Source organism: Perca flavescens, chromosome 8 (assembly GCF_004354835.1).
Source record: "Perca flavescens isolate YP-PL-M2 chromosome 8, PFLA_1.0, whole genome shotgun sequence".
In the NCBI taxonomy this organism is placed as follows: domain Eukaryota; kingdom Metazoa; phylum Chordata; class Actinopteri; order Perciformes; family Percidae; genus Perca; species Perca flavescens.
Genome location: NC_041338.1, coordinates 31,660,101 through 31,685,173, shown reverse-complemented (window position 1 = coordinate 31,685,173; position 25,073 = coordinate 31,660,101). Strand labels below are relative to the sequence as shown.

The following is a 25,073-nucleotide window of genomic DNA, read 5'->3' as shown; positions in this document are numbered from 1 at the left end:
GAAAGGGGAAAAGCCAAAAAGCATATTATGAGCACTTTAAATACCGGTCAGCGTTTGGTTCATAACTCGTACATAATGCCAAAGGCATGTTTTTGTACCTTTTTGAACATTTTGTATATCACTTATAAAATGCATAGTGCAATCATGCCTTGGTTTTTCACTTACCAGGGTGTGTGGTCAAGAAGAGAAGGTAAATTCAATAAAAAAGTATAAAAACGCAATGAGAAATGTCTTGAGATCTTCGATAGATATCAGACACTGTAATGTTACGGTATAGTTGACGGACGAGCAGAGGGTTGTGGTCATCTCAGACGTGAAAGTGTTACAGTGTGAAGGATTTAGATGCAGAGTTTGAAAATGTGAAGAAAGTGAAGACTAGTTTTGGTGCTCATGTACTGGACTTTATTGACATTAAAGCAGTAGAGGTTCACAATAATTTCGAATACCGTACAATATGATCCGAATCCATTGTCTTATACATAAGCATGGCTTGTCTGCACAGTTGTTGGGCAAAAAGTCAAACTTATTTAGCAGTTAGACACATTTTAGTTTAGTGGGGGGGCGGGGTCAATTACAACCTATGTTAACGGTTCGCTATCACTTTGCCAATTTAAGAAAAACATAAAAAATGCACTTGTTCCACTTTCCACATTGGAGCATTCGAAATAAACAGGCCACTTTCACACGGTTACTCCAAATTCTGGGTGAGACGGAACTCTGAAAGCCCACCTTTTATCGTTTCTCAAAGAGGATGCCAAGCTGTCCTATTAATAAAAAAAAAACAAAAAAAAACAAGCTTTTCTTTAGATCTCAAATAGTTAATACTTGTAAACCACGTGAAGATTCATAGGAAAAGTCTGCTTCCATACTTTTATTGTGCAATTAGGCCAGGACTAAATCAAAAACTTCAGCATCTGCTTGGGCTATAATAATAGGTTCTTCTTAGTAGATGTCATTATCCAAGCACAATAAACAAAAATAAGCCCATCTTACTAAGAGGTAGAAATACAGGCAACTTTGAAACGTTACTGCGGTACACCAATGATTACAACTTCTTGAAGTATTGTAACATGAGGAGGATCGTTGAGTGAGTATTGCAACCACTCATCCGAGAAAGGGACCGATGACGAAAGGGGGAAATCACAAAGAAAGCAAGATGCTCATTATCAGCGACTACAAAAGCACTTTTATTTAATTACATTTTTTTTTTGTAAGCATAAGTTGACTAAACAAGCACATTAATTCATTTTGAAATGCTTTGCCAGCTTATGCTTCACTCTCACTTTAGTGGGCCCCCCCTTTTCATCCATCATGCTTTCTGAAACAAAATGCTGAATGTCACATATTGTCTTTGTTTTTTTACACTATATAATCTCCTTTGCCGTTTTGAAGGATCACATGAGTGTGATGGAAGGGAATCCAGCGTTGGCCCTTACATGGGATCACTAAGCCCGTCACTGACGAGACCTTTTGGGAACAGTCTTAATGCGTTTATGTAACATTAGCGAAGACGACTCATTTGATTTATTTAGGGGGAAATCCTACGCGTTCTTAAATAAAGCAGTTTCCTAATGGGGAAGTTCCAATCAGTAAAAATTAAGTGGAAATGGAGAGAAAAAAAACAAACAATACAGTTAAAAAGAAAAAAAAGAAAAAAGTTACACACTTCAAAAAGAAGACAAAAAACCAGATGGTTGAGCCACTCCAGACTTTAGAATTCATGCAGCTGATCAGGACATAAGATCCAAAATCAAACCTCCATTAGGCAACAGATCAAATGATGCTTCTCAGCCCATCGTCACGGTAACGGGTGGTAACACATGAGGCCCTACAGGTACAAGCTTTCTGTTTATATTTTGCATAACAGAAGCAGCTAAGTGCCACGTGGTAGTGGTTAAATTAAGAATAGAGTTAAATAAAATGAAAAAGGCGAGTGTACTAATAAGAATAGGTCGATCTTCTACACCATGATGCTTCTTCGTGGTTTCTCAATCTGCTTCCTCCTCTGACTCCTCCTCCTCCGCTGTCTCTAGCCAGGTCAGCCACTGGTTGACCTGATGGAGGTCAAACAAAGTGAAAAAAAAAGAAAATCACATATACAGTACATCTGTCAGTCTCGTACAAAAAAGGTTTGTACATGATGTGTATACTAGGGATGCACTGAATCCAGGATTCGGCTTCGGCCGAATATTGGGCTTTTTGACGGGGTTCAGTTTCTGCCGAACCTTAGAATTGTTTTCCACCGAACCGAACCCTACTCTTGCGCTACGCTGGTCGACGTAATGACGCCGCCGTTGATTACAGGAAGGTGTTTATGTAGGTGGCCTGTTCATTGCAGTAGGCTGTGAGAAAGTGAAAATGGAACTCGTGAGCAGAAAAAGTGTTGTTTGGCAGTGGTTTTCAGTCAAAAGAAGGCGATTCAAGTCCAGCTCCGTGTTCAATTTGCAATGCCGATTTCTTTCGTGGTGGCGAGGACCCTAAACAATACGCAACATGGCCGCTGTTAGAACATTTGCGTATGAAACATCCGAAAGAATACGAGTTGTGCATGAAGGAATCTCCAGACAACAGCCAAAACGCATCAACTTCAGGTACGGCAAAGGAAGGACAGTCACAGCTAAAAACTGGTGTTAACCATTTGTTTACTTCATTAATGTCTTTACTGTGTTGATGGACTGAGGATGGGAGTAGGATTCGGTATTCGGCAGAATCTTAACCAGTGGATTCGGTATTTGGCCGAACCCCAAAAATCTGGATTCGGTGCATACATAACGGAAGATATTCAGTCACACAAATCAAGTGGCAATTTATTTTCATGAGCGCAACCCCGTTACCGCAAATGTTTGAGAGAAACAATAAAAATCCCACTGTGATGGCATTACTGTACCTGGAATAAAGATTTTCCTTTTCCAGGGAATTCCTGGCTAATGTCTTCTTTCCATGCAAGGAAGGCTTCTTCTTCAATGATCTCCATGTCGTAGAAGTTGACAAAGTAGCGCAGCAGCATGCCTTAGTGGAAAGAATAAAAAAAAGAAAGGCCATTACTGAATGTCTTCACTAAAAATTATTTTGTTTCTACTAGCAAAATAAAGTAGGATATGGTGCTTTAATGACAAACATTTTAAATCATTGTTTTAACCAGTACTGCTGTACTTGTAACTAGGGTTAGCCGGTAATACGGTATACCATGGGGTCTTAAAAATAACAACGGTATCAGTTTCAATACCATCATTAAAAAAAAATATAATTTATGTAATTATGTGTGGTTGTCATCACGTGTCAGTGTGTAGGAGAAAGTAGGTTTTTTTGTAAGTGGTTATGTTATTATTGTTTCAGTATTAGTATTCAGTTTCTGAACGGTGCACAAGCCAACAGTTTGGTGACGCCGTCTGAGCCTTACGTCATCATTTTTTAATTAGTCACGGTAATACCATATACCGCGGTAAAACAGGGAGGAGGTTTGACGGTATCAAAATTTGGATACCGCCCAACCCTACTTGTAACTGTAGACAGCATATCAACAGATCGACGCAATACCTACGTTTAAAAAATAAAAAACTGTTAATATCCATTCTTTTTTTTTTATTAGACAGTGATCGTGGACAGAGTGTAACAGACAGGAAAGTTGGGAGAGAGAGATGGGGGGATGACACGCAAGAAAAGGGCCGCAGGTCGGACTTGAACCCGTGCCGCTGCAAAGGACTCAGCCTACATGGGGCGCACGATCTTACTGGGTGAGCTAGAGATCGCTCCAATATCCATTCTTCTACATGAATACTAGTGCTGTCATAAGACCGGCAGGGACGAGAGCGGGTCGGATCTTACAATACATCCATGAACAGGACGGGATGTCTAGCAGAAACAAAGGTCCTAGAGCGGAACAAAAATGGATGAAGAAAAGGGTCTATTGAATGGCAAGTTCAGTGTCAAAGCCCTTGTCAAAACTTGAAAAATCTCTCTTAAAGTACATTTAGAAAAGATTCAAAAAAATGTGCAATTAAATTAATGTGTGATTAATCGCGAGTTAACTAGGATAATTGTGTGATTAAATAATTTTATCGATTGACAGCCCTAATGAATACATTTTTTTTGTGGCAATTTTAGGCCTTTATTAGACAAGACCGCTTGAGATGTGAAATGGAAGAGAGGGGGGAAATGACATCAGCAGCAAAGGGCCGCTGCGGTTAAGACTGAACCTTCGTACATGGGGTGCATGCTCTACCAGGTGAGCTATCAAGGTGCCCCCACGAATAAATATTTGACCAAGAATTATGACCAAATTAATTACGGAGCGTGACAATTCACTGTTGTCAGCGCTCTCTGGTGGACAAACTACGTAACGGAGGCCCTTTCTTTGTTTTTTTTAAACTTCCTCAAACTTATATTGGCATTTATGTACTGCAATTACTATTGTCTCACATGTACATCGAAATATTTGCAACAAGTTAACAGCGGCTATATGGGTCTAGCTCTAGTGGACTGCCCAAGACTTGGGAGTACTGTACCTTTAGGGAAGGCGCTGCTGTTGCAGTGCACCTGCAAGGCGTAGAGAGCGCTGACCTGCAGCTCGGTGTGGTCGTGCAGGAACTTCTGCATGACGGGCTTGAAGGCCAGCAGCAGCTGTTTCTCCTGCTCCAGCTGCTCTTTGGAAGGGGCGGCCAGCTGCTCGTCGGCCTCGCCCATGCACAGCTCCTGGGAGATGTACTGGAGGAAACTGGGACAAGAGCAGAAGACAACGGTCAATCACTTTAAAGCTGGTCTCGCATTGCCAGAACCTTCTTACACAGCGCTGCGAAGGAGGGTCTGGCTAGTTCACACAGCATTCCGGGAAATAAAAACATTTTTTCAAACAATTTATTGACAATTCGTTAAACCAATCACAATGGTCATGGGCGGCGCTAAGGGCTGCACAGACCAACGGTGGCGCTGCAAAATAGCCTCGGGAAGGAACTTGTTTTGGTGGAACGTGTGAAGGTTCAAAAGTTGTTTTAGTCGTGCAACAGAAAACTCAGATTGGACAGATGGTCTAGCTAGCTGTCTGGATTTACCCTGCAGAGATCTGAGGAACAGTTAACCAGAGTCCTCAGAAATCCACCAGAGTTTAAAATGCGAACACAAAGAAAGCGGAAGGTAACGGACATCAGGCCGAAACGAGGGACATCCAGCGGCACCTGAACAATCCCGCAAATGAAACAAGGCTATAGACCAAACAATAAATGGAGAATATAATGGGTGGATGAATCGATAATAGAAACAATCATTAGTAGTTGCAGCCCTAGGTAGTGGGAATGCAAAATTATGTACTGGTCAAAAAAAGCCTGAAACATAGACCCCTTTCGCTGTCCTTGCACTTAAATGTTAAATTCATTAATTGATCAACTTAGACTCCGTGTTCATCTAAATGAACTTGAAACGCATCGGCTGTACATTTACCTGGTCATAAGGATGTTGACAAAGCCTTTGTCGGTGTGAAGCTTGGGCGAGATGTTGTCTTTAATCCACTTGTAGATGGACTGTGGAGAGGGGTCTGCCGTTATCTGTTTCAGCAGCTCCTTCTCCAGCTTCAGCAGCGGGAAGAGGAAGCTCAGGCCCTTCCCCTCCAGGATCTCCAGCATGCGGTCCTTGTTCTGATCGATTTCTGCCAGGAAGAACAAGTCAGTAATTCAGAAGCAGGGCTGGGTACTGAATTCAACACTTTTTCAGGGTTTCCGCGGGGTCTTAAAAAGTCTACAAAAGTCTAGAATTTCAACATCAAAATTGTAGGCCTTAAAAAGTCTTAAATTTACTGAAGTATTGTGTCTCAAATAATTTCAAACAGGTCATAATTTTCCAATGTCAATGTAATGCTCCCTCTACAATAATGCTCATTGAAATGCTCCCGTATCGCTTTAGAATGATTTTTTTGATTTTATTCTGTGGTGTTGCTGTTCTGTCGCTAGTCCAAATCTAATTTGCTGCGTTAGGACCACAAAGGAAACCAACATGCAACTTTATGGCAGCCAATCTAGGCCCCAGTCCTATAATGCCGATGAGGAAATAGGGGAATTGTTTCAGACGATGTTTCCCGACTGACATCTGACTTTGGTTTTGATGTTGTGATGAAGGTCTTAAATGTCATTGATAATGGTGTTAAAAAGCCTTACATTTGACTTGGTGAAACCTGCAGAAACCCTGTTTTTAGGCACCGACCGAATTGCCTCCATAGTATCGAGTATTGAAAAATGTCTTGTCATTCAATACCAAATACTTAAGGAGTAGCGTCAGTGAGCCAATTAGCATGCTTCTACCAAGATCTAACAATGCTTGTGATTGGCTGTCTAACGTTAAACATCGTAGAGACACGCGGGAAAAGCTCTACGTTACACACAGACGGGGCTCAGGTAGTAGGAGATCAGCGTTTCCCACATATAGACTAATGTGTGGTGGTGTGCCACACTATCAACACCGGCCACATTGCGTTTATAATTTTTTCAAATGCTATTTAAAACACGTTCTTCTGCATTTCCTTTCCCTGCTCTGCTCCGTCTCTGTTAAACTAGAGCTTATTCATTATTTTACCTAGTGTTAAAAATGGGCTACTCTTTTTGCACTTGCTCTGTTTACTTTTGAGTTTTTATTTCTGTATTCCTCCTGAAAGTGACTTTATTTTTGTGGTTGGACTGATAGCCTACATCTGGCTTCACGTTGCACTAAAAATCAATTTTTACTTGAACAGTGCAGTGTTAAACAATTTGAATAAATAGAGATTTGAACCTTGTTGAAATTTGTTTTGTGTAAATTGTTAATAATTGAGCAATGGGAAAATAATCCCTAATTGAAAAATGTATCGTTAGATTAGTTGACTTATCGGAAAAAAATAAGCACTAGACTAATTGTTTAAAAAATAATCGTTTGGGACAACCCTAAACACCCAATACCCCAATAATAATAATGATAAAATATCTGTAAAGATTTAAATGGGTTGGATGCTGTGTTGGTACGTTTCTCTCTGTAGCAGGAGCATCAAGTACCTGGGAGCATCTTCTGCATGTTGACCTTGCTCTGCTGGAAGAGATCGGTGAGCCACTCGCGGTCCTTCAGCTTGGCCGTCTGTTGCAGGCAAAGCAGGAAGAGGGGGAAGTGTGTGCCGTTCTCCAGGGGGTGAGCCAGCTCCGCCACGCTCACCAGCTCTGCGATGATGGCCCGAGCCGCAAACTGGGCCAGGTAGGACTTCACCAGGGGCACATCCAGCTCGATCTTGGGACACTGGTCCAGGACGTTGAGGAAAGCCTGCAGGAGAGGAAATGCCACAGAATTAATCGTGATGTTACCAACTTCATAATCATTCCACTCGAAGTAACTACAAACTCAGGCCTCCTAGCCCCAAGAGGAGACCGAGTTATTCCGCTGCGGAAAAGTTCTTTTAGTCAGTCAGCCTGGTCCATCAGAGGGTCAAGAGAGTGGAATTCAATCCCAAACCATATCAGACAGTTAAACACATATACATCTTTTACTATGCAGCTAAAACACTGGGTGGTCAACACATATACGGTACATGTCAGCACTAAAACTATTTATAATACAATTATTCTGTTAGTTTGTAAAGTCAACATATATGAATTTTACTTATTGTTTCCTCCTAGTTTAATACTGCTTTTATTGCTTATTGCTTACGGTTGTGTCTGTTCTAATTGTTTTTTTTTCACTTTATACTCTGTTGCATATCTTTCTGCTTCTTCTGTTTAAAGAAATGCCAATAAACCAGAGCATGCTTTTCTCCCGTCCTGGAATGTTGTGTGGACTAGCCAGACCCTCCTCCGCAGCACTGTGGAGGAAGGTCTGGCAATGCGAAACTATTTTTGAGTCGGATATAAAAAGGAATGCTGGAGGTTTGTACCTGCATGAAGTTCTCTCCAGTGATGAGGCCCTCAGTGCGGAGCATGTGGATCAGAGTGCTAGCGTGCTCCTTGTCCTCATCGGGACGGTCCAGGGAACACACGATGATCTTACTCAGCATCTCCGGCAGGAAGTGCTTGGGAGCCTTCATCTCCCTCACGCCGCTCACAGCCTCGGTCAGGTTCTTACTGTTCAAGTACTCAGTCACCATCGCCTCCTGAAGTGGAGATTAGAGCGCATAGAAATGAGCTGTGGCCAGTTGGATCACCAAACGTGAAAAATGAGAACTCAACTGCTCGGTCGCGGACCAATGACAACACAAAAGTGCTACTTCTAAAAGACGAGCAGCCGACAAGTCTCATGATACGTCTCATGATCTGAATAACTTTGTGGTCTTTACAGACAGGAGAAAAAGGAAAGACTTCTTCCTAATGAAATCTTATTTTAGGTATATTATTTAACTTTTTTGGCACATACTACCTTCTTCAAGATGGGTTTGGGAAGGTCTGTTCAACATTTGTCTAACCAAGTGGTGTAGGTTGTGGCAATAGGCCGTTTTGCCTTCCTGATTCCTCCCCTTTATTGCACTCCTTGCAGTCTTTTTTTGTAGAACAATTTTCCATTATTTATATACTGCACTAGTTCTTGAAAGATTTACAATTTATGTTTTTGCCTACCGTCATTTTAAGCAGTTCCTCCTTGGCAGGAGGTGGTTTCTTGTTTATCTTCTGAGGTTTCTCTTGGATGGGCGGAGGGTTGGTCTTCAGGCCAAGCTGTGGAGGCTGGGGGCAAAAGAAACCATAACATTTGATGATAATGATGATGATTGGGTTTGGCCAGGATTCTTTTTTCCTTTCATTGTTTTTGCTAACATATTATTTCCACTCTACACTGTTCACTACGGCACAAGGTGGTTCCCAGTGTGTGCAGGTTAGCGCATGCGCGGTTGTGCGAATCTGTTCTGCTGTTGGAAATGGTGGACACGTGAGTCCTAGCTGTGCATCGAATAAAAGTTTGTGATCTAAATAAACATTGTGTTTATTACAAGTAACAGTGTTCTCTCAAAACGGTTTCTTTCACACCTTTTGTTGTTGTTATATTCTTTCATTGTGTGTCTACCGTCTTATCTATGTTTATGACCGTTTAAAAATACCCAAGAGTCAAACTGTGAGAAGGGACCGTCTCTTACCTGTCCCAGAGGGGGGGTTTGAGTACGTGGGGGCTGGGCGCTGGGAGGCATCATGGTGGGGATCTGGGGCTGGAGTTTGGGTACCTGGTTCTTGTTGAGGAGGAATGACTGAGCAGGTCGCAGGCTGATCTGGGGGACCAGAAACACATGAACACAAAACATAAATTAGTACTGGTTATGCTCTTTAAAAAAAGAAAAGAAAAATCTAAATCTGCCTATTAGTTACATCCATGCCCTCATATCTCATAATCGCAGTCAGCGGACCAGCTGCCAGTTTGAAGAGAAGAGGAGAAGGAGTGGAGGAAGGATAAGAAAGATGGAGATCAAAGACAGAGTACACGGTAGAAGAAAGACTGGTAGCAGGTTGTGTTCCTCAGAATAACGCGTCTTTTTATAATCACTGGGCATGAAGACTTAAATAACCTGCAGGCAGGACTGTATGATACACACGTTTTACCTTGAGCAGTATTTTAACAACAAAGGATCTGGCTTGGTGCACCTTTCAACTTAATTAAAATTCAATTAAAAGCAATATATTGTCAGGACAAATTTTTTATTTTTTTTATGCTTTTGTCCATATCCTGCATCACAGCTACGAAGTAGTTCCAGTTACCTCATCTGCATTGAGCTGTCCTTTCTTGCTGAATCGTGGAGGCATGTCCTTGGACTGGACCTGCTGCTGGGCCATGTGGTTCTGGTTCTGGTTGAGGAAATGCTGGTTCTGAACCTGTCAAAGGTCACATGGGCATAGTGGATAACTTTCATAAACATTTAACTCCATTGAATTCTTCGAGAAACACCAATCACTGTTTGCAATAATAATAATAATAATAATAATAATAATAATAATAATAATAATAATAATAATCTGTTAGCAGGATTACCTGGTTGGATTTAACAAAAGACTTTGGCCCTGCGTCGAACTGTGACTGTGGTTGAGGGACGATGTGGCCGTTGAAGAGCGGGTTGGTGCGATGGCGTCCCATAGTGGGCGAGTACCTATCCTGAATAACCCCCGGGCCAGTTCCAATCCCACTGCCTGAGTAAACAAAGTACAGAGATGATGTCAATAGAGATTTTACAAGGAAGACTGGGTCCAAGCAGAAGACACATTGGGAGTATTATATAAAAATTACCACCCAAAGGTGATCATAACAATAGATCAAACTAATTTGTATCACTTTTAGCTCATCATTTTGTGTACCACAACAACTTCAAAATGCATTATTCTTGATGCAACTTAAACATTGTAAACAGCTGTATATAATGCTTGTAAGAATAAAAAGTCAGTCCAGTCACATCGACAACATGAAAATGAAATTAGAACATGACGAGATGTAGCTACAAAAGGCAGAGACACCGAGGAACATAGCCTATACCTGGCATCTGCCCAAACATATCGGCCAATCCCCCGAGAGTCTCCCTGTCCAGTTTCATTCTGTTGGGCATGAAGGGGCTTTCCAGGAAGAAGTCCATCCTCATCCCCTGAGACATGGGTGCTGGGATGAAAACACCCAAATCCTACAGGAACACAGAGAACAGAGCTAATGTCATTACATTGTCCAATAACATGATTACAAGTCCAACCCAGAACTTTCTTTCCAACATTAACTCAACGCGGTTCCATACTCCACACTAAACGACATGTTTGTTATCAAGCCGGAAACTTAAATTACATCCTGTGCATATTTTTGTGTGAGGACAACGTCCTGCTGACTCACATTTCTCTCAATGGGCTGCTTGCTGATGTGTAGAAACTGCTTCTTTGTAAGGGAGAGAGGGTTTTAATGTTACAGGTTTATTTATGGGGCCCGTTATCACAGGCATGCCTCAACCTCGGTTTCGGATGTTGGACATGAACTATTAATCATCCCAAAATGTGGGCAATCTGAACGAGGAGCACCATCACTTCACTGGACTCACTTTCACTGCCTCCTGACGGATCTGGTGAATCGTCTTTGGTCCGTTGTCAATGAAAGCCTTGCGGGGGACCCAGTTGTTTTCTCGCAGTTCCACTGTGTCTTGCAGCAGGAAGCGGATCCTAGCGGGCAACTCCTTGTTGTTCATTAAGGATCGCATACGGCCAAAATACTGATCCATTAAAGACTGGAGAAAGGGGGGGAGTGAGGACAGGCAGACATTGTACATACAGATTATTAGGTTAGTGCTGGCTGTGAGCCAAGTGGGGCTTTAGGTGAGGCTGTGTGCAGCCAGACGGTGAGCTTAGCAAGGCCCCGACATGACAGTTGACCCAGACAGGACCACAAAAGGCACAGAGAAAAGAGGCTGGCAGAGTAAAAAAAAAAAAAAAAAAAAAACTAGCCAAAACCAAAACGTTAAATGTCTGGTTTGTGTTTAGTGCCCTGATCATTTTTATAGTAACTATAAGTTCCTTACTAAAGCTTTAAGATTTTACTTCTGCATTGCAAAATCATAAGTAACTCGCTCAATTATAAAAAGGCTATGAAAAAAGTTTTTGCAAGTTTGTGGTCTCTGTGTTGTTGAATTTGACATGTGCCAGACGCCCAACGTTATTCTATTTCATGAAAGGCTTGCACGGTTACCTTTGCTTTCTCATGGTCGAGTCTCGGCCCCACGGTTCTCATTATCTGACAGAGGCACTCCAGATCCTCCCCCATATCCTTGAGCTGGACTCTCTTCTTCTTTTCCAGAAGCTTCAGAAAAAGATTGAGGAGAGAGGGAAGGCAGAGGGGTCATACAAGGTACTCTACTCTGGTTTTCGTGAAGGTATGCAGTATTTCTTTTGATTCCAACTCTTGATGAGCAGTCTTTAAAAAAAAGGGAAGGAATTTCAAAACAAACAATTATAAAGAGCACGTACTGTTTTGATGCACTTATGAAGGATAGATTCGTGGATGAGGTCGAGTTTACCAAGTTCCCCGATGAATTTAATGTTGCCAAGCATCTTGCTCTTGGCAATGGAACGCTGCTCCTCTTCCTCAGAAGTAAGAGGGTTGTCATGTTTGTCATAGACTGAAGGGAGAGGAGAAACAGACATAAGCAGTGGACGGGCTATGATGAAATGGGCTCAAAGATACTGTACACATAATGACATGAACTTACTTTCAACATTTCTGGTGCGGTTTTCAAATTCATCTTGAAGTTTGGAAATCAGTAGTCTTCTGAAGGTCTGTAATAGCAAAATAAAACATCATCCTTAGGTTAGACACAACTCAAGGCAAAGTTTGTCAAGAGAAGCATATCTGGAGCATATATATTGTGTCGGGACACAACTTTTATAGTCCGACAGGACGTGTGACGAGTTTCGCTTTCATTACTGAAATAGTATACATATGAATGACAAATATTCATTTCACAATTGAGTTGCAGGGAGGTATTAATAACAACAACAAAAGCATTAAGAAAAAAACATCAGCTTTTATCAGGGGAAGAGTATTTATTACGGCCTGCTCAGTAGAACAGAAGTGGCAGTAGTGATATAATATAAAAAAGGCGGAGAACAAATGTACTTAAGGCTTAATAGCCACACTTACTGTGCTCTGCTTTTGGGATGTTTGGATCTCAGATGAAGGGCCATCAAAGTTTGGTGCGTCCTCTGCCAAGCGCAGACATAGCTGAGCATAGAGCGAGCTATACTTGGGCTCTTCTAGGGCTTTGTCTACAATCTAAACCACAGTGGGGGGAGGAGAGAAGGGAGAAAACCAGAGAGGGACCAGTTGGGCATTAAAAGGGTGTATGGTTAGGATTAATACATTTCCATTTAGCAAAAGGACTAAAGAATAAAAATGTACTCTTACCAGCAAGATGATTCCTTTAAGGACGAGTTTTGAATCTACGCCCACGTTCAGGAGCTCAAGGCATAGCTTGTCAAACTTCTCAGGCGTGAGTTTGTTGAGTATGCTAGAGAAGAAGAAAACAAGAGTGGAAGGGAGAGGCAGCAAGATAAGGAAGTCAGTAGGAGTATGCAAGATCAAGATGTTAGCGCACAATAGACAGTAACATAAATGGACAATGTGACGTCGTAGATTTCCACAGAGACCAGTGAAGTCTATTAGAAGCACTTTTCCGTTGAGGGCTGAGCGTTACTGTGCAGCCTTCAACTGAGCTTGAAGACGTAGATGTGACGTGAGCAAAGCTGGAAGTCTTCTGGTAGCTGTGCCAAGAGAAATCTCAATCATTCCCAATCTTGCAGAGACAGAGAGCGTAGGTATATGTTAGGAGATAACTTAACAGCTAATGTAAGTTGAAACTGCCTGCAAGCCTTTCCTGTACTATGCGGTAATTGTCTACTATGCGTGGTTATCACACAATCGTTAGCCTATTTTTATAAAAACGTCTGCTACGGAGCCATAACGTGAGGTACAAGGTAATGGAGCCTTTTACATTGTTTCTTTAAAAACAAACAATGGACAAATGGAGTCTTTAAACGCTTCAATGTAAAGTTGAAGCGATGTAAAGTTATTCGCTGTCAAAGTGACGCCAAAATGAATGGCAGTCAATGGGATGCTAATGGCGGGTGATGGCTTGTTAGCAACAAAATGGCTCCATAGGAGGTATGCTTTGTGGAGGCTGGCTAGCCCCTTGGTCAGCACGACATAACGTTATCAAGGTTTTGACACCCTACTGGGTGTCTGATCAGTCGCTCTTTCTTCAATCGTGTTACATGAACCATCCTATAACCACCGCCTAAGCACTCACTCTTCTGGAGAAAGCTGGAGCATCACTTCATTTGCTGTGACACAGTGAAACAGACGGCAATTAATAATGGTTTTATTTACTAAATCCCATTATCCACATTGGCTTTTTTTTTTTTTTTATAAACAGAATGCGATCAGTCAATGTCAGACTAGTGATGCACCGATACTGATACCGGACAGATACTGACTCAAACTGGATCAGGGTAGCGGTCCCAATGGGGCACATCTATTCAATTCAATGTTTATATACTATATAATGGAATTTAAATTTCTTGTTTAATTTTGACCAATTTGTTTCTGCATTTAAAAAAAAAAAAGTTTACTATTGAATTGCATATCCTTTTAATTCTGAAGATTTTTTCCCCAAGTGCTGGTGCATGATTTATTGATAGATAGATAGATAGATAGATAGATAGATAGATAGATAGATAGATAGATAGATAATAGAAAAAGAAAATTCAGTTAACTTCTATCCATGTTTGTTACATATCGTTTTACAGAGTAAGCCATGTTTAGGTCAAGTCTGATGTTGCCTTATACACAAAAGAATGATCCCAGTTGATAAGGAAAAACTCAGTAGCAACACAACTCATTTCACGAACGTGAATAATATTGTTACATTTTGTTTTACAAAGTTAGGTAAGCCATGTTTAAGTCAAGCCTGATGTTGCCTTATACACAAAAGAATGATTCTAGTCACTTCCACACATAGAGGCATACAGCTTATTAATTACACTGGTCCGGATCATTACTCGTATCGACCGATACCCAAAACCCAGGTATTTGTATCGGAACTGAAAAAGTCGGATCGGTGCATCCCTATTTTAGGCACCTTGATTTCCTAATCAGGAATTTAGAAAAGCATGTTTGCAACAAGAGGAATCATGCCCAGGAAGATGTGGAGGGATAACCACATGCTAACTTTTTCATTTCTGTATATAATACAACAGGAAAAACAACAATTTGATCTAAATGTGGCTACATGATTGTACATAAATCTAGTGGACAGTAGTTCACTTAATTTCTCTGAGCTCAGGCTGCAGAGTCTAACACCTGCCTCCTGTGGTGGCCACCAGCTAGTCTAAATTCCTAAGGGGAAACTCTGTCATCTCTTTATCTTTTTAACTTGTAAACATCATCTGACACAGAGGGGAACATGGCTTGAGTGCCGTTAGCAAAGGACATGTCATTGCAGTGACCGCAGAACTACGAAATTCAACACGGTCACTGTTGGATTCACAAAATCATCTGTGTGTGACGAAGCAACAGCAACAACACATGAGTAGCAGAAAATCATGCAAGACACAATTAATTAACTTTATAAACTCCTGGGGTCTCATTTATAAAAGTGGCGTACGCACAAAACAGGGCTGAAAATGTGCATACGCCACTTCCCACGCAAAAGGTTGTGATTTATAAAATTGATTGTGCGGTCCTCACGCAAACTCTGACCCACGCGTACGCACATTTTGGAGACAATGGGAATTGGCGACGCAGATGGTGAGGTGGTGAACTGATGTCAGACTGCAGAAAGTAAATGGGAATAACGATTACTCGTAATATTTTCAAATATTGATGCCTCACGCACATCTTTTCACTCCATATCATCCACGTTACCATGAAGATTAAATCCAGCAGTGTTATTTGCGCTTGTACTGAGTGATACTTGTTCCATAAACACCTTGTAAAATCCAACTCAAATCTTAAATCAAAATGTGTTCTTAATATTTAATCGGTGCTGTCTCACAGTCACATTGTCCGCTACGGAGCACAGGAGGAGGAAATGGCCCGACTGCATGGAATACAGGATAGCATCAAATGCCCTAGCCTTAGATAACTGTAGAACACAGTGTAAATAACTGAATATCTGTCTTTAAAACGTATATAATCATATGTCAAAGACTTTTGTCTTTGAATTGTATCTCGGGGTGGGGGATACCACTAGTTGATGCTGTGATTTTGGCAATGATCACAATATATTGTAAACATATAAATACTGCGGTGACCCCGTGCGTAATGCTGCATGATGGCACTGCTGGCCCTGCAGGAGGACTACGGCAATGGAAGAATCAGGAGAAAAAGAGACTTCAGGGACCATGATGATGACTGGCTAATAGGCCGATTTAAATTCCCTAAAGCTGCTCTCTTGGATCTATGTACTGAATTGTGTCCAGTAGAGAGTGCAACGTGCCGGAACCGTGCATCCCGGTCCAAATACAGGTCCTCGCCACTCTGGGGGCTACCGGCTATTTCCAGAGTGAAATGGCAGACAGCTAAGTGTTTTATATAAATATTATATATAATCTTTATCGCTAAGGCTTGTTTGGATATAATATATATTTCTGTTGAATCATATCATATAGGTCTGGTATATCGAAGCTAATTAAGCCCATTAACATGCTGATCAGCATTCATGAGGTGCTTTGCATTGACTATTTATGGTTAAAAATGGGCATGTACAGGGCGGGATAAGAGGCTGATCCACGTACGCACACTTGTAGGTAATCTCTGATTTATAAAGGGAACATTGCTTACAGGTGTGCGTACACACGGTTTTATAAATCTGAATTTGTTTTGCTGTACACCATTTTGGGCTTTTGGGCGTACTTACACTTTTAGTAAGGATCCTACGCACGGTTTTATAAATGAGACCCCTCCTGATCTTTACTTTGTGACTGAATAACAAAAAGCATTTAGGGGAAGCGGAAATTTGATTTTCTGACAGTAATTACATATTTACTTTAAGTCAACCTGACCTTAATCCTGTGAGCTTTGTTCAAGACACTGCTCAAAAGTGTAAGATTATTCTTCAAACATTTATCGGCATTTTTCTTCAGAAAAGCTCTTCTGGCCATCCTGAATTGAATTTGGCAAGCCAAACCACACAAACTGTTGATCAGATGGGTTTTGTGATTTTAGCAAGAATTGGACAAGTGATTACAATCCTTGCACACTATTTCTGGGTTAGTCTTGATAAAAAAAAAAAAAAAAAAAAAAAAGTAATGGAGGATGTTGCAAAAAACATATACGTATGCTTTTGGTCAGTGGCGATGGATCATTAACTCTTCAAATATGCATACAGGCTTGATTGACCTTACCCTCTCACTTTCCTGAAGATTGCATCGTGTCGCTCTTTTTCATTACTGGAGTTGACATCTCGTCTAGTGCTTCGTGAAGGAACCCATCTCTGAACGCTTTGCCCTGGGGTTTTCCCCAGGAACTCGCTAGAGAGAGAGACAGAGAGAGAGAGAGAGAGAGAGAGAGAGAGAGAGAGAGAGAGAGAGAGAGAGAGAGAGAGAGAGAGAGAGAGAGAGAGAGAGAGAGAGAGAAAATGAGAATCACATAATCTGGTGACATCATGGCTAGTACATAAAAAATACACTGCCCTTGAAATACAGTTATTGTTCTAGCACAAAAATCCTTTAACACTAGCACCGCCAGGAATTTCAGGGATACTATAACCGCCAAGTCCACCTTTCGTTAATGCTGATGGGTCATCTATAGCAGCAAGCACACACGCAGCCCCCCACACACTACTCACAGCTAGATAGCTTATCTAACAACTTGAACCCTCACAAAACCGGCGTACACTTAGTGTGTTATTTTAGAAAAAATGTTTTGTAAGCAGTGATACTACGGTCATTTGTGCTGTGCGTTGTTCAGTCAACACAAAATTTCAGGTTTCTGTCAGCAACTCCCACAACTAAATCATTTTTCATGAAAAAAAAACAACCAAACATCTATTTTCTATCTGAAGCTGTTTTGAGTTGTAAGCAGCATATAAACTGCAGCGTTGAACATTAAATGCATAAAACAAATGCTGATCTGTGTAATCAATTTCAGCATTTTATTTTGGCAAGTAAACTAAATGTTTAACAAAAAAATCATGGTGCAAATGATTACATTATCACATTTTGTCAAACAAAAGGACACTAAGTCGCCCTGAGCATTTACAGTACATTTGTCCCTCCATCTCTCCCTAGACAGTGCGTCTTTTAGTTCAACAGTCAACACACAACTTGCCATCTGATCGTGCACATCCACACCAACCTAAAAAAATAATACAATTTAGAAACGTTAGTGTTTTGGTCAAATGAGTCACAGAAATGACATTCCTGATACTATAGCGTATAGTGCAAACACGGGACCCGTCAGACAGAAAGTGTGATTGGTTTCGCTTTCATTTCGGAAAGGTTATAGATATGAAAGGATGAATAATGTGGGCCTACATACCTTAATGTGATTTCAGGTGATTAAAAGCGCATGTGAGTGAGTATTGGCATGCAAATGAGCTACTATGCTCGATTCATTGTCTCAAAGCGCTGTACAAACATCATGCAAATGCATCAATTCCACAGCGGATGAGAGAGCCAATGTTATCGCTGCTGCTCCTGGCAAATAAAGGGGGGTGTTTTTGTGAAAACCACCAAAAGCCCCCTGTTTGGTTTTCTAAACATTGTTCCATCATAGTGACTGATTATAGGCATGTGCAGAAAAGGTAAATGTCAGTGCAGGAGGGAAACATAGTAAGAATGACAGATTAAAAATATAAAATGTACATCACAATGTATTGACTATTGACTACTTACTTTACAAGTGAGTGCACACTCATACTACAAATGGTGCACTACAAGATCTATCAACTTGTGTCCAACTTGCGCAGAAAGGCCACAATAAGAGAAGAACCACATCTCCACAATACTTAAAATAAAACTCAGGTGTTGGATGTAGAGCTGTCAATCTTCCTCTATGCTATTACCATTAGAATTTCATTAAATATAATATGTATTGCTAAAATTGAGGCTATTATTAATCTTACTGCACATCTCAGGCCAGTGACCCCAATAAGCATGTGGGTGTTGTTGTTATACGTTCTGTCCACTAGAGGGCATCCCAACTTTAGCCTCAAAAAGGGGCCCATACGACATGGCGCATTGCATTTCTGGCACAACAATCGGTTTACATTCATTTTAAGTTTTTTAACACAGCAAAAAAAAACTAAATCAACAGAGAACCCTGTAATGAAACATTATCTAATGAGTGTAGTAAAGCGTCTAGGTTGTAAAGGCTAACAGTGCTCGGTTAGCACACTGACTGTTTGAAAGCACAGCCAAAATGTTATAAAACGTACTGTTAGTGTTAGCCACTATGCTAACGGCATTGCTATCTTGCCAAACAGCTCTGTGACTACTTTTTACTTTATTTTTTTTTAAGCCGTTAATTGGCAAACTGTTTCTTGCATATTGTCACGTTAATGCGAATACAGCTATTAGAAGTTAATATATGAAGTCAAAACTGACTGACAGCTGAAGTCTAGGTAACGTTAACATTAGCTTTCTCCATTAGGCTCTCAGCTGAGCTCCTATAATTTGCGATGCAGTCATGAAATGACGAACGAATGAAGAACGAGCTAATTAATGATAACAATTCAGTTGAGGACGTCAGCCTGGGCTTTGGAAAACACTGATTGACATTTCCCCCCATTTTTTTTTCTGACACTTTATAGACCAAACAACTAATTGATTAAACAGAGAAAATAATGAAATCAATCGTTAGTTGCAGCCCTAGTCATAATGCCTTGTGTTGCCCACTCCCTCTAACTTTATTGTTCAGACGTGAGAAAAGCATTTTGTTTTCACATGCGGGTCGACCAGGGCGAGAAACTTTAGCAAACACATTTAAAAAAAAAAAAAAAAAATGTTTTTTTTTGTACTATTTGAATTATATTCGACTACCGGTATTTGTTCCGACAGACCTAGCTCAACGTAGATAATAATGCGCCGTCAAAACAATATTTGTCCCTTCACACAAGTGGGAGTACTCGGTTGCCAACGCAAGGCCTGTAAAACACATTCCTCCTTTTTTACCCTTATAGCCGGGACACACTTAGCCGATTATCGGCCGTTAGACAGTCTGGCGAGGTCAGTGACGCGAATCTGTTTGGTGTGTCCCGTGCCGTCGTCCATCTGGGGGGCTGTCGGCGTTCATTTAGGCCAACCTGACATGTTCAGTCGCTGGCAGGGCAGTCAAGACTCACCCGGAAATGGGGAGCGGAATGAGGTGACTAGAGTCTCTCAAAATCTGACGAAAATCTTTTAAACTGACCTTTGTTGAGCTGAAATGAAGACAGATTCAGCAACTGCTGTTATAGAGATGTATTACGCCTCGTCTCTTTGGTGTGTTCTGTGGCACTTTTTGGACCAAAACGGGGAGACTGATCATTTCAACTGGCTTTTCTGTCAACGGTCGGCTGTCGGCTATATGTGTAAGCAGCTTTAGTTGTAAAAGTAATCCCACACTGCCCGGTTGGTAAACATGCATGTGCTATCTGCAGTTGACTGACATCATGTAACAGGACTCCTGAGTATTCAAATCAAAGTTTCCTGGAATTTGAGCCCTTTAAATCAACAAAGTTGTCGAGTCAACTTTTTCTGCAGTGGGGGACACTACTGCCATAGTGCTAATAATTAAATCCCTATATAAATTCCAAATGACAAACCTGTTGCCGACAGTCTTGGGATAGTGCTGAGGTGCGCCCCTACCACCTCCTCCCCCCGAAGAAGCACTGTAGAAGCACACAAGGAAGGGAACACTTTAGATACATGCAACACTGCGCAAGCTCGAAGATGAATTGTTCTGCTTATTCATTCATTTAGCCATTAGTCACACCCAAAAAACTAAGGAAAAACAGCCTCTGTTTACAAATGAGATGAACACATTTCAGAAAATTAGAATTAGAAAACTGATCTGTAAGAATACAATACCAATCAGCCATAAAGATATAAAATGTATTTTTGTCAAATGTGTTATATATAGATTGAACTATTAACTGGGTGTATCCTTGCACTTGTATTGAGGAAGATAATTTAGGTTTTATAACTGAGGTTAGAAAACCAATACACAATTGACTTAAACTGAAAATAGGAATAATCGCTCGGCCTGGCTAATAGCTTCATAAATAAACATTGAATGATGCATTTTCAAGTGACTTTCACAATCAGCTGTTGGAGAACCAGAGATACAATGCACACAGTCATAGAGCAACGCCAAACGCAGCACATCTAAGGTGATGGCATTAATGCACGAGTCAGTCAACTGAGTGGAACAAAGCCGAGTACAGTCTACACGTAGCCTGGTTTTGGCCAATGTTGTACTTTCATATCCAAATAAACAAAAAACAAAACCAACTAACTTTATTCGTAATAGTCACATACACAAAGTATTGTAGTAAAATGTTATTTCTGCATTCTTAACCCATGCTAGTTTTAGGAGCAGTGGACAGCTACAGTATTTATACAGCATCCGGGGAGAAACTTGGGGTTCAGTATCTTGCTCAGGGACACTTTGACATGTGACAGCCTGGATTGAACTGCCAACCATGAGGTAATGGGGCCACTCTACCTCTGAACCACAAGCCACCAAGGCCAGTCTGTGTTATTCTAATGTGCAATATAGTTCTGGGATTTCCATATATGCTCTGCATATAAATCCATTATTTGATTAGCATTAATTTGGTTTTCTGTTACGCCACTTCCACCTTTTAGTGGGGCAGTTTGGTCAGCATTTTCAGTTTTCCAAAGTTTGAGTTCAAGCAAATCTCCTTTCTTCCTACATTAATTTTTATTGTTGTCACAGCTGAGCAATAGTGTATGATTTTGTAACTGGCTTCCGTTTGATTCTTTTGGGAGAATGTTTTATTGATGAACCCAAGTTTAAGAGTTACTGATTTAATGCTTACAAATCTATTGACAATTACAATCAGCAGAAAGCATGCACTGTAAACCTAAATTATCAGAAGATGAACTAATAGTGATCAGTATTGAAAATCATCATTAGATTTGTCATGATTTTAGATAATGGATTGGATGAAACACATCACTTCAATGACCAAAACACTGTGATGCACAAAAGCTATGGTGACATGCATGGTTTCAGGTGCAGTTGAAAAGCAGAACAGGCCATTCTTTACACTGACTGCTCTGCTGCTGCTGTTAGATTATAGACATCATGGTCTATTAATACTAAAAATTTCCATGACAGTGTGTTAAACTGCAAGTCAATGCAGCATATCGGCTGGTGACTGGGACTGATTATTTGTATATTCTGGGTGTCTGCAAGCCTAGTGAAATTTTATTCAAGGCATTTTTAAAACATTTGAATGATCAACCAATTTGCCAACTGCCAAATAACATGTGAAACTAGAAGGTGCACGATTAAATCTCCCCAGCTGATTTATACATTTAACACCCAGTACCCCAAATCATTTGAAGCCGCAATCTGGACATTTCAAAATGTAATCCAGGGTGCGAGACATCCTGTTGACAGTGCTGCCACCACCAATATTTAACCAACAGGACAGAAATTCTCTCACGTACAGTAGGTCTACCCAGCCCCTCTTTTCAGAAGGTCTCACAAAGAGAAGTATCCGACAGCCATTTTTAGCTTTCCAACATCCTTTTTTGTTCTAAAGGCCAGACATTCCTGCCCAACAGGCAGAGCTAGCAAAGGGCTAACCATGGAAAAAAAATAAATAAAAAAAAAAGATGTCCTTGTTGTTATTTTCTGTTCCAAGCTTTGGTTTGTTACCTGAAACGAGAAGCACCCCCTTCTGCAATCGCACTCTCCACTTTGGCGGCTTGACAATGAAGAATACTCAAAAGAATAATAATAATAGGAGGGGATGGGGGAAAACGGTGCTGAGGAAGAGAAAAAGAGAGTGCAATTAGTAACTGCTTGGGGAAAACCACGCAAATGCTACATTATTAAATAGGGCAGGATGAGTTGTCCAACATGATGTCATTTAGCCAACTTAGCTTGATAAACAGTTCAGTAGCCAGATCTTTGTTATAGGCCTTGCCACTCACATGACAAATCAAATTATCAAAGCAACACACGTATTTAAGTAAATTATAAAAACAGATACGTCACACACTACAAATTAGCGTTGAGCATTGATTGGCGTGCTTGGCACAATGACAACAAATGACGTTCATCACACAGCACTTTATTTACATGGGAGTTCAATATTAGATTTGTATATTTCCAAGGCCTCTGTTTTTCCCCTCTTTCGCGGTTTTGTGTATGTATACACATTTTATTATTGTAGACCTTTTTTCTGTCCTAAATTATAAAAGTGGTTTTAGAAAAACCCAAACGTATTTTCTGCAATTCTGTGCTCCTCTTTGCTGTGCTGCAACAAATCAAAAGGTGCGTCAGCTAACTGGCTAACAACTAATTAGCTAGCTAGGTTTGGTAAAAACCTACGTTACGACATTGGTCAGATGTTTACAATTGTTTTTAAGCAATTTGCAAATGGTTTCGTCGGGTGTGTAACCTTAAGTGAAGAGAATAGTTTGCAGTTACATTGGAATAGTGTTACTGTCTAATCCGAGATGCCCCGTGTTGTTACGATCTAATCCGAGATGCCCCATGTTGTTTTGCTATTTAGATCGAAAACAGGAATAGACTGCAAACCTAACGTTACACCATTTTGCAGTGAATTGGGGCAGGGCAGCGTGGTTAGCCGCTAATGTTTCCAGTCGACTGCATCATTCCATCATGGCTGAGACTTAACATAGGGATTTAAGGCCAGTTTTGAAATGATCCTGGTCCGAATCCCGTGTGAGTTAATGGGACACTCGTCATATTACATGACATATAAAATCTGCATCACTACGTTTATTTTCCTGTAAATACTAGCTAGTTCGAGTAGCTAGGCGACGACGCCATTTTCTACTTGAATCAGCTGAGCCGTCGGTAAACTAGGCTATCTGCCGGTTTGTAAGCTAACGTTAATATTCTATGGTTAGCTTGAACAAGACGCTGGTTAGACATTAGCTAGTATCTTAGCCTTCTAGCTAGCAGAAGCCATTTTGGATGAGCTTTGAGGTTCTGCAAGGGAAAAAAATCTTCCTTACCTTTACTAAAGCAACTTCAGTTTTATATTGTTGTGGGACTACCGAGGAAGAAAAAAATACAGTTGTTAAGGAAAAACGGGGTATGCAACGGATTTCAGAAGAGCTAAAAGCAGAAAGATGACCGCACAAACACACACATCAATCCGCTACTAGCTAGCTGGTAGAGCGCACAAGAGCTTGCTGCTGCCTTATGGGGATAGAAGAGTAACCTATTTGCATTGGTCACGTATTTTGTTGCCATGTCAATCCTGGCCAATCACAAGAAAGATATGTTTTCAGTAACACATTTCATCCAATGAGAGGCTTCTTTTGTTTCTCTCAGAAACAAAAGAAGCCGCCTCCTTTATTTGATTGACATACAATTTAAAATCTGCAGGGCGAGAAAATATATTGGGTATTTCTTCAAATTAGGGAAGATAAAGCAATTCAATTACTACTAAGTACAATATCTTTTGTTTCTTCAAATTATTAAAATAATCGACGCATTTTAAATAAATAAGTGTGAACAATGGATAACAAAAATGAATTGAGGATGTAAAGAAAAACATCTTTGCTTATATTTTCCTAGAAGATGAAGTTGTTTAGGAAAAATGCATTGTAAGGCTCGCAAATAAAACCTATAAAAATAAGTATTATACACCATTTAATAACTACATTTGTCTTTAGCAGTTTTTGCATCTTATTTTCTGATTGTCTCATTATTTTATGATTTTCTTATTGTTATTTGTCACATACAATTGACAGGACAAGTAGTGAAATTCAATTACTGCATTTTAACCCATCCTAGTACCCATCCAAGTATTAGAAGCAATGGGCAGCTATACATACAGCATCCGGGGAACAACTTGTACAGTACAGGATACAGTATAACAGACTTAAGCCATGGAGGACAAACAGTTTCAATAATGGTTATACAGTCAGTCCTGTTTGTTCACAGTATATACTTTATTTGGTCATAGCACAGAAGCATTTCGCTTCACATCTGTATGGAGAACACACTCTGACTTTTCTGACCCAGCTGTCAAATGTTGTTTTTTGCATAGTCCAAAGTTAATAAGTGACATTAAAAATCAGTATATTCCTTATCACTGTTGGTTTTTGGGTTCATGCTCAGGCAGGGATCAGTTCAGAAAAGGCAACTGGAGTTGGTCATAGTAACTTTGGGGCTAAGTTCATATTTTATTTGTCTAGAGCAGGAACTATTGGTATTCACAGTAAAATATATGAAGTGTCTTTAATTGGTAAAAGCTGTCAGTTAACCATAAGAAGTAACATAATGTCTACCATATCTGCATGCTTCAAGAAGACAATGTATGCATTTCCATCTGTTAAAGGGAAGCAGATTAGAGTATGCTGCAAAATCCCTTTTTTTTGTCATGGACATATTTAAATTTGTTCTTGTTCCCGGGCCCA

The 25,073-nt window shown here is 40.5% G+C and overlaps 1 protein-coding gene and 1 non-coding gene across 2 annotated transcripts; both read right to left on the bottom strand.

Moving 5' to 3' along the window:
• Positions 1 to 379: 379 nt before the first annotated feature.
• eif4g2b (eukaryotic translation initiation factor 4, gamma 2b) lies at positions 380 to 23,785 on the bottom strand. Its single transcript, XM_028585298.1, has 22 exons — positions 23,661 to 23,785; positions 22,330 to 22,439; positions 20,243 to 20,308; positions 16,842 to 16,967; positions 12,844 to 12,946; positions 12,580 to 12,711; positions 12,149 to 12,215; positions 11,907 to 12,058; positions 11,629 to 11,739; positions 10,988 to 11,170; positions 10,786 to 10,827; positions 10,444 to 10,585; positions 9,949 to 10,103; positions 9,678 to 9,791; positions 9,065 to 9,193; positions 8,553 to 8,657; positions 7,877 to 8,092; positions 7,011 to 7,269; positions 5,434 to 5,638; positions 4,506 to 4,714; positions 2,888 to 3,009; positions 380 to 2,054 (listed from the first exon to the last, which is right to left on the bottom strand). Exons 8-22 carry the CDS (start codon positions 11,988 to 11,990, stop codon positions 1,989 to 1,991), a joined length of 2,142 nt encoding a protein of 713 aa, XP_028441099.1. The 5' UTR covers positions 11,991 to 12,058; positions 12,149 to 12,215; positions 12,580 to 12,711; positions 12,844 to 12,946; positions 16,842 to 16,967; positions 20,243 to 20,308; positions 22,330 to 22,439; positions 23,661 to 23,785; the 3' UTR covers positions 380 to 1,988.
• Positions 9,295 to 9,472, bottom strand: LOC114560893 (small nucleolar RNA SNORD97). The gene has a single exon (XR_003693273.1). It is a non-coding gene; the product is annotated as a small nucleolar RNA SNORD97 (small nucleolar RNA).
• Positions 23,786 to 25,073: the final 1,288 nt, after the last annotated feature.